Genomic DNA, 9,840 nt, shown 5'->3' with positions numbered 1-9,840 from the left:
TGATTTAGCCTGTAGAATTCGGTACAGATATGTCAGTCCACGGCTGGCATTCATGGATTTATAAATGTTTTTTTAATCAGTAGGTCCACATTAATAAATAAATAAAAATTACTTCAATTATGTTATAACATACCCAGTCTTTCGAGCAAAAAATCATCCAAAAGCAGTGTATTTATACAGTGGGGACTGCGAGCTGTAAGAAGTGAACGGCTGTTTGAGCATATCGAAGAGGTGTGATGCATCAGATATACTCAAACAAAGAAATTGGTAAAATAATCCCAGGTAGAGAAATGATATAGCTCATGCTTTATACAACTAATAGATGAATCAAGTTGTATGCAAAGGATCCAAATGTTAAGCCTTCAGCTGATGCTACAGACAACAAAATGGAATCCATACAGGCACCATTGCCTGAATTTAGAGTAAATTAATAAATTAAAGGAGGAAGAATTGGTCCAGTCAAAAACTTTAACAATGCAAGTGGGTACTTAAAACAAATTATGAGAAGCAAAAAAGAAACGAGTGCTAGAAACAAAAGTTTTCATCAAGTGTGTGTAAACCGTGAATCAAAAAGGGCCACAAGTTGTAAAAAAGAAGAAGAAAGAACAATAGTTATACATAAATTATGGCAGAAGATGTCATCATGCTCCTGTCATTCTGCAACTATTTTCATTTTGTTTTTTTCACATCAAGTTTCTGACGCATTTTCACCCTCAAATGGGCTTTGGCTACGCCAATCCAAAGCATCAAAAATCAACTAGAGAATATGCGTAAACATATCAGTACAAAAATAAAAAAAATAAAAAAAAAGAAAATTTACGGCCCTCATTTTTTCTTACAAATATAAGCAACTCTAAAATTAGATAAGCAACTCTAAAATTAGATAAATCCATCCAAACTTCGAGCATCAGATTCAGAACTATCTCACAAACGAGAATATGCGGAGAATATGGGGCGTCCGACATGCAAAGATGATATATTTATGTCTCCGAGTTTTTGTTTCACAAATCGACCCTCGTAGAAGAAAAACATAAGACGTTTTCGCTTCTATTAAGGATTTTGACTAATCTTTGATCACGTCCTATCTATATATATATATATCTGTAGTAGTAGTCGCTCTAGCGTCTTGTAATATATTGATAGAACTAGATTTTGCAGTGATATTTTCAACTTTTGCTCTCTTCCTTTTGTCTTGCCACCTAAAACACTCAAATATCCCAGACACAGAGAGAGAGAGAGAGAGAGAGAGAGAGAGAGAGAGAGAGAGAGGTGGCCATGTCTCTAGCTTACTGTGTTAAGGAACAGAAACCTTGTGTTCGCTGGGTAGAGAAGTACTTCAAGGACTGCCTATGCAGTCTAAAAGATGAGTTCTCTTTCACTTTTGGCCTCATTAGTCTGGTGTGCTGGGGAGTTGCAGAAATCCCTCAAATCATCACCAACTTTCGCACAAAGTCCAGCCATGGAGTTTCGCTTGCCTTTCTCCTCACCTGGGTTGCTGGGTCAGTCATCTTCTCCGCACAGAAACACATACGTTTCTCTGAGCTTGTCTTTTTAGTGTTCAAAATTATTTTTAAAAAATAAAAAAAATATTTTAAAAATTAATAATTATCGCACTTACAATCTCTCATTGTTCATGTTGCATCACAATTACTCATGTTTCATGTTGCATCATTATATTTAAAGGTCGTTTAAAAAGGTTGGTCAATTTATATTTTTAAAAAAATTATATTTTTTATTAAAAATTAAATTTTTATATATTTTAAATCATTTTACTGTGTTAATTTTAAAAATAATTTTTAAAAAATAAAAAAATATTATTTTAATAATATTTTTTAACATAAAAATACTTTGAAAAGTAATCAAAATAATACTTTAATACTTCTAAACGGAGAAAAATAAAAATACAAGCCATAACCAAATTTAAATCTCGATGATTTGTATGAACTGCACATATAAGCATGCTATATTAAACAAAACTTTGAATTTCTTATTGTATTTTGTTTATTTATATATCAATCTTTTTTCCTGGTGCAGAGACATCTTTAATCTGGTGGGCTGCTTACTGGAGCCAGCGACGGTGAGTGGTTAGGATGAGTAAAGTAAAGAGAGCCATAGAACTAGAATTGGTAGTGGTCCTCCATAGAAATGGCCTCGAATATTGGCTGCCTGAGCCTCCACCCACTATCTCTCAAGATTACTACATGTCAACTTCTCCGTTATTACTTCTATCTGGATTATATAAAAATACCAATTCTTTTTTTCTTTTTTTTTTTTTCTGGATGCAGTTGCCAACCCAATATTACACTGCTGTGGTAAGTGCTATCTCAATTCAACGGTCCATAACTTTCACTTGAATATTGCAAAATGAACCTCCAATATATCAGTAATTGTGATTTTATCTGGCCTTGGTTGCAAATATAACCTTGTACTGATAAGAACTAGCGGTGCATGATTTGACAGGGCTGGGCCCATCAAACACTACACCGATCATTACAAGCCAAAAACTTTGTACGAATATAAGTTGAATGATAAAAAAGCATAACCTTCCATCCCTACAGTCGTTTTTTTCCCTTCTAGACATATTCATTATTAATTTCGTCATATACAGACCACCTCATTGTATGTTTTATTGCATTATAATGCGTTTGGTATCACGGTATACAATATTTTTTAAAAATATTTTATTTAAAAATATATTATTTTTTTTTAAATTTTTAATATTATTATATTAAAATTATGAAAAATCTCAAAAAAAAAATATTAATTTAATATTTTTTTAAAAAAATAAATGTAATTTTAGAGTTACAGACCATGCTTATCTTAGTTCTTAATTCCTACCGTAGGTTGCACAATGGTGAGGTAGAATACTTAGAAATGTAGCTTTATCCTAATTCCTACCTTAGCTTGCACATTGATGAGGTAGATTATACACTCATGTTGCCTGTGTTTAAAAGATGTACTTATCCTTTTTCTTTTTAAGACAACTTATTGTGTATTTGAGATTTATCCTTTTTCTTTTTAAGACAACTTGTTGTATTTGAGTTTTAGTTGCGATTATTTTTTAAAGTATTTTTCAGTTAGAAAAGTATATCAATAATGTTTTTTTATTTTTTAAAAAATTATTTTTGAGATCAGCACATCAAAATAATTTAAAAACATAAAAAATATATTAATTCAAAGCAAAAAAAAAATTAAATTTTTTTTTAAAATATTTTTAAAATATAGTGCCAAACACATCTTTAAGCTTTTTAATTAAGTGATTATCATTAGATACCTAATTACTTTGGGTTTTTTCCACCAAAAAACTACTATGTTTACTTTGTTGATCTCATGTACACAATGCATAATGATTTGTAATCTGTTCATGTTTAATTTACAGCTCTACACAACAAGTACTGTAGTTCTAGTGTTGCAGGGTCTATACTACGATCATGTCTACAGGTGGTGTAGATGCAGGAAAACCAAAGATAATCAACAAGTATTGTTTCCTTTCCATTTCTTACCTCTTTCTTTCAGCCTTCTTTGAATGTCATGTTTATTACCAAAGGATGGCTTGCTATTGTTTTGTCTTAGGTTGATGATGACCAAGACCCATTGAAGCCCAAGTCAGCTGATCGTTCAGGCATTTCCATACCCAAGGCTTCTCCAAGGGCAACCCCTCGTAGAGATTTTTATTATATGTATGCACATTTTATAATGCTGAACATTTATTTTACGTAAAGAAATTTGTTATAGGAGAATATCATTAACCAAATAATTAGTCATATTTCCTAATTAGTTTCTTTTGTTTCTTTTGGTTTCAGGTCAGCTAGATCTTTGGCCGGTAGTGATACTCCACCGTTTAGAAGTTACCTCAGGGCAGCCAAAAGTGGTCCATCAGCTGTGGGACTTGGCAATGAATCATCCTCAGATGATGAGGCCGCAGCCCCAGTTTCGGTTAGTAACACTGTTAGTCAGCCTAGACCAATTCCACGATCGGTGAGCATTCAATCCAATAAAAACTATATATATGTTGCTCGAGGAAATGGAAAATATACAAATGGTTCTGCTCAGATTTCTTATATTTGCGGTGCCATGGCGATTTTTCCAGGCTGGCTATGGAACATTTCTTGCTACGTCCCTCAACTTGCCTCTGCAAAGCAAGGCTTTGACACAAGCCTACATTGGATACACTGGACGAAGACTTTTACATGTATGTTCTGTAATGATTGCAAATACTTAACCAAATTCATTGTCAAGTAATTTTTTGCTGTGCTAGCTAAGTTCTTACTTGCTGTGGTTCGTAAATCACCAGGAAGGTGGCGGCATGGATCACAGTGCGTTTGGACAGTGGTTGGGGTGGCTAATGGCAGCTATCTACATGGGTGGCCGGATCCCCCAAATATGGTTAAATGTGAGTGTGATTAACACCGATTAACTTCCAAGTTACAAGACTATGCTTAGCTTTGCTTCTAATCCAACGTTGTTGTAATTTCTTTGACCAGATTAAAAGAGGGAGTGTTGAGGTGATGCTCTTATATACAATGTTCTTATGCATTTCTTTGCTGCCATTGAAGCATCTTGAACTATCCATACTAATAGCATAACCCTTTTTCTCAAAATGAAATTTATATAGGGCTTGAATCCTCTCATGTTCGTCTTTGCGTTGGTGGCCAACCTCACTTATGTTCTAAGGTCTCTTTCTCCTATCTCTTTCCCTCACACACACACACACTGAACTGGTTAGTGTACTGACAAGCCTTTCTCCTCCTGACTACAGTATTGTTGTTAGAACCACTGAGTGGGATAGCATCAAACCTAATATGCCATGGTTGCTGGATGCTGCAGTCTGCGTGGCGCTCGACTTTTTTGTATCCTTGCTAATTAATCATACATTGCAGAATGGCTTTTTTCATCACAAACCAATAAGAAAACGTATATATTTCACAGGAGAATTTCTCCAAGCAAGCAATTGGACATGGCTTAAATAACAATTTTAGTGATGATCATTCCTTTGATACCTTAACAAACGTTGTAATAGATCATTTTGCAGTACATTTACTACCGCTACTTCCTCGAGAAAAGGGTGGACCATGAAGAATGCTACTACGGAGACTACGTGGATGCTAGTAAAGCTGCTATTTCTTGATTGCAAATTGTGTTGCAATTTTGAGATTTAATCTTTCGAGTAGAACATCAATTATCATCAATCTGGTATATGAGCTTGCATTTATTTTTTTGTTTCTGTTTTTAAGGAATTGTTTCTGTCGACAATCATAAACAATGATGTGTTTGTTGCTTTATTAACGGATTGGTATGTATAGTTTGTATCGATAGCTCGATCGATAATAATAAAGTGGGAAGAAATTAATTAGAGAGAAATGCATCCCAAGAAATTAATCGATTAGAACTAGGTGTGAATAAAAAAAAAATTAAAAAATTAATTAAACTACTGAATTCTGAAAAAAAAAAAACTAATGAAATTGTTTAAAATTTTTAAAAAAACTGAGCAAAATAAAAAAAAATCGAAGCTAAATTAGAATGTTTAATTTGAACCGGTTTTTAATTTAAAATAATTGAATTAAAATTGATTGGTTTGAACTGATTTTGATTTGAATTTTTTTTATATATTAAAACTAGTTTGGTTATTTTTTTGTATATATAAAAATTGAACTGAATTGAATATAATTATTCTAATTAAAAATTTAAATTGGCAAGTTTTTCTTATTGGTTTGGCTTTTAAAATGGATTGCATCTTAAAATATATCCACATATGAAAAAAAAAAAAAAAAAGTTTCTAACAATAATTTTATAGAGTTATTGGCCAATTGTTTGAGGAAATATTTGTGTTGTGTTGCATTAAAATATTAAAAGAATGTTTAGTAGCGAAATTAATTGTTATTGTTTTTTTTAATGTGTTAAAAATATATTTTTATATTAACATATTTAAATAATTTTTTTAAATTTTTTTTTTAAATTTTAGAATAAGCAAAGCTATAGTGCATAGTTTTAAAACCTGGCTGGAGACTTGGCTAACCCGATCAAAATCTATCTGCAAACTCGTTGATATTTTTATTATTATTAAAACAATATTCTTTTAATTTAAAAAAAAAAAATTATCCCCGGTGATCCATTTAAAATCTAGAACTTGGGCCTTTAATAAGGCGGACCTTCAAACTATGCTATGTGACTGTAGTGGGGTCTTGACCATAATAAATTGGGAGAATTTTGTGAGCTCTGGTCATGTAGAATACCTGTTAGGCTCGTTGAGCTAAGACAAATATAATACCAAATGTTTTTATTTGGCCCATTACTGTAGCCAGCATGGACAAGCAGCATCCTAATATTACCCATCACTGCTAGTTTTGCCCACTTAAGCTCATTGGAGAGGGCTTCTTAGTGTGGGCCCGGATGTGAAGATTTCAAGCCACAACGACAGCCCGTTCCTTTTTTCTTCTGGATTTATTCTTGTATTATACATTAAAAAACATTTACAAACGACTAAATAATAATAACATAGTCAATCATCAAATCAATTAACACCTAAACACATTATAAATTAATTTATTATTATAAATTTTACAATTAACATGTCAATCTGATGAGTTTATTGATATATGGTAGCATTTATTAAAGTGGATAATATATTAAAATTATTTTTTGATATCAGTATATTAAAAAAATCTAAAACTATCAAAAAAAATTAATTTTAAATAAAAAAATTTAAATTTTAAACAAATAATATTTTAATTACAATACCAAATACCACTCTTGTGGTCGGTGCAAATAGTTATATTGCTTCAATAAGATTTTAGTTAAGAATCTTTTGAACCTTTAATGTAGATCAAATCAAGGCACCCATATAAAATACACAAAATGTTGAATAAAGTGAAGATACAATTAATGCAACAAATGCCTCTTTAATAATTTGTCGAAATCAATTAACGATATAGATGTCATCGTCGTGTGTTAGAACAGCTCACATGGAAGTGCATGTGTCCTGTTTGTGAGGGAGACAGGATTGCAAACTTAAGGCGTTTGGTGTGTTCGTCATTTAGTGATTTAGTTGAAGTTCATCTAGTCGATGCTTCTATTTTACACAAACACTTCTCTTTAATTACAATTTTTCTGCTCCTAATCAACCTTTGATTTGATTTCGTTAGACAATCAATATCAATATATAGTTACTTCTCAATCTTCCTTAGTTTTTTGGCAAAGTAACAATAAACCAAGTTTGTGTTTAGCCGTGATAGTTTTTATAATTATGATTTTTAAAAATAAATTTTAAAAAATATATATTTAATTAAAATTGTTGTGAAATAAATTTATATAAACAAATTAAAAAAAAAATCTCTGTTAATGAAAAATAAATTATTTTACCTTTTACAAAATCAAATTTGAAATGTAATTATATACGTGGAGCAGAAGTTATTTAACCAGGGTATCATTTGAAAGAGCAGTTGAATTGTATTTTCTCAAATTGTTTTACTTTATTTTTGTAAAAAATTCAAAATAATATTTATTTTTAGATGGTGAAATAAGAAAACAAAAACTTCCCAAAGGCTGCTAAGAAATTTAGAAATAGCTTAGTTATGTTCAAGTCAACACTACAGTATGCTACCAATATTTCTTCCCTTATTTCACCAAAGAAACTATATAGTATATGCTTAAGGCAGGCTGGCTAAATGTGCCCACCTCTAGAATGCTACATTTCTCAGCCGTTTCCTTTTCGCAGTCAATGGCCTTGTATTCAGCAAGGTTGTCAATTCCGTTTCGGCAGGTGTTTCGTTTTTTCAATTGGAACGGAACGTTTCGATTTCGGAGCGTTTCGGTGTGCCGTTTCGGAGTTGTACTGTTCATCTATATATATATATTCAACAAATATAATTCAAATTCAAGATAAATTATGCATTACAAAGTACAAACACAATGTCAAGCAACTTAATTTCCCTGACTTGGTTCATAACCTACCAAAGCCAGCAAGCTCTAGTGCTGAAGATATTCGCATAGCCGCCCATGGAGCTTCTTCTCTTTTCAATATAGGCTTTCAGCCGGTGTTTCAGCAGCTTCCATCAGCAACATCCGGTCGGCAGAGAACTTGAGTCCCTTCTCTTCGGATAGCAGCAGTAACCTCCTCTTCCCAGCAGCGGCAGTACTATTTTCAGCAACTTGATTTTCAGTCACATCATCAACGACCAATGACAGCAGCTCCTCTCAACAAGCTGCCACTGTGAGCAACAGAAATCCTCTTCTCAGCAAGCTACCATCATGAATAGCAGAAGCAGTGTCCAACATCTTATCTTCAACCGAGAGCAGTATCCAGTAGAGGTTCCCATTGCCAGCAGAAGGTAAACACAGGGAGAAGAACGAACAGAAAATAAGGAACAAACACAGGGGAAATAACAGGGGGGAGTTCACAGAGAGGAGTACCAAAAAAAAGCAGAGAAACAAGGCAGGAAAAAAAAATTAAAAAAGGGAGAAGACGAGAGAGAACGAGAGAACGCAGGACTTGCACTAATATAATTATATAAGTAATTTCTGGAGAATAATTTATCTGCAGTTCTGCACAACTTGAACAGAGAAAAGAGAAAAGAGATCGCACCTTAGCTCTACAGACGCCACTTCGATTGAAAACTGAAAAGTGAGGTTGCAGCCTTGCAGGAGCAGCAGATCAAGACAGTAACAAAGAAGAGGAAAGATTGGAGGGGAGTTCGTGAAACTGAAGATGCCGATTGTAATTGTTTTGGTTGGGAACTTGAGTCTGCGAGGAGGAAGAGAAATTAGGGATTTGATATTTTTGGTTTAGTTTACTGTAGAGTTTAGACATCAGCGAAAAATAGCGTGGGTGTACTGTGCAGTTAATGAAAATAAACCGGGTTTAATTTCGAGTTAATCTTTGACTCGATGGCTTTAACCCGAAACGGAACACCTGGATTTCGGCCGGAACGTTCCGGCCGAAATTTGCCCGGAATTTCCGGATCAGCCCGAGATTTTAAGCGAGGTGAAACTTGTTCCGTTTTATTTCGTTTTTTTAACTGGTACGAGATATTCCGGGCATTCCGGCCGAAACGGAACGGTATTAACAACTTTGGTATTCAGTGGTCCTGTGGTATGTGTAGGAGAAGAAAACAACGCCACGCCAACTATAGCATAGGAGAAATTATATTTTCATAAATGATCTTGTGGTTTTGTAGAAGTAGGAGCACAGCTCTTGCCTCGCCTAATAAGTTTTCCACTGCTCTAAATTCTGTAGGCTATTTAATTTCGAACCATCAATTATTAAACTCATTGAAGTTTTAGTTAGTATAATTTCATGATGATATAATAATAAAGATTTAAAATCTACACAAATTCGAGTTAAGACATTTATTTTTTATTAGAAAATAGAATAATCAGAGTTTTACTTATTTATCTAAACTCATATAATATGCTTTCTGAAAAATAGAATTTTCTTGAATCCAATAAAAAAAAAAAAGATTTCACCGTGGTTTCAAGCTCATCAGTTTGTACAAAATATTATTCTTAATACTCATGATTCCCCGTTTAAAGATCTTGCTAATGAATTAAGCATTAGATAACTGAGTTGACTCGCATTGAGAGTCTAGCTCCTTTAACATTAGTCTATGCCTAGCGAAGAACGATCTAGGCTAAATAATTAAATAGAAAATTCGTAATCCCTATGAGTTGACTCCAAACCCCTATAATTCCAGCAAGAAGGTCGCTGTTGAGCGAAAGATCTCGCAGGCACGGTGACTAGATTGCCGGAGACACCTAGAGAGGACAGAAAAGATTAAAGAAGAAGAACAACTTCCATTAGCATTAAGAACAGGTGGCTTCAGGAGATTAAGACTCAATTAGCAA

The 9,840-nt window shown here is 33.2% G+C and overlaps 1 protein-coding gene and 1 long non-coding RNA gene across 2 annotated transcripts; one reads left to right on the top strand and one right to left on the bottom strand.

The window, feature by feature from the left end:
- The first annotated feature begins 995 nt into the window (after positions 1-995).
- LOC118063242 (vacuolar histidine transporter YPQ3) lies at positions 996-5,311 on the top strand. The gene is made up of 12 exons (XM_035077231.2): positions 996-1,499; positions 2,035-2,077; positions 2,286-2,312; positions 3,380-3,478; positions 3,574-3,680; positions 3,804-3,978; positions 4,091-4,192; positions 4,295-4,393; positions 4,485-4,505; positions 4,616-4,674; positions 4,760-4,850; positions 5,021-5,311. The coding sequence occupies exons 1-12, from the start codon at positions 1,276-1,278 to the stop codon at positions 5,126-5,128; spliced, it is 1,155 nt and encodes a 384-aa protein (XP_034933122.1). The 5' UTR covers positions 996-1,275; the 3' UTR covers positions 5,129-5,311.
- Positions 5,312-7,852: 2,541 nt separating this feature from the next.
- LOC118063243 (uncharacterized) lies at positions 7,853-9,006 on the bottom strand. Its single transcript, XR_004689881.2, has 2 exons — positions 8,582-9,006; positions 7,853-8,207 (listed from the first exon to the last, which is right to left on the bottom strand). It is a non-coding gene; the product is annotated as an uncharacterized lncRNA (long non-coding RNA).
- Between the last annotated feature and the right edge of the window lie 834 nt (positions 9,007-9,840).

This window comes from Populus alba, chromosome 7 (genome assembly GCF_005239225.2).
Source record: "Populus alba chromosome 7, ASM523922v2, whole genome shotgun sequence".
NCBI lineage: Eukaryota > Viridiplantae > Streptophyta > Magnoliopsida > Malpighiales > Salicaceae > Populus > Populus alba.
This window is presented reverse-complemented; position numbering and strand designations above follow the sequence as displayed.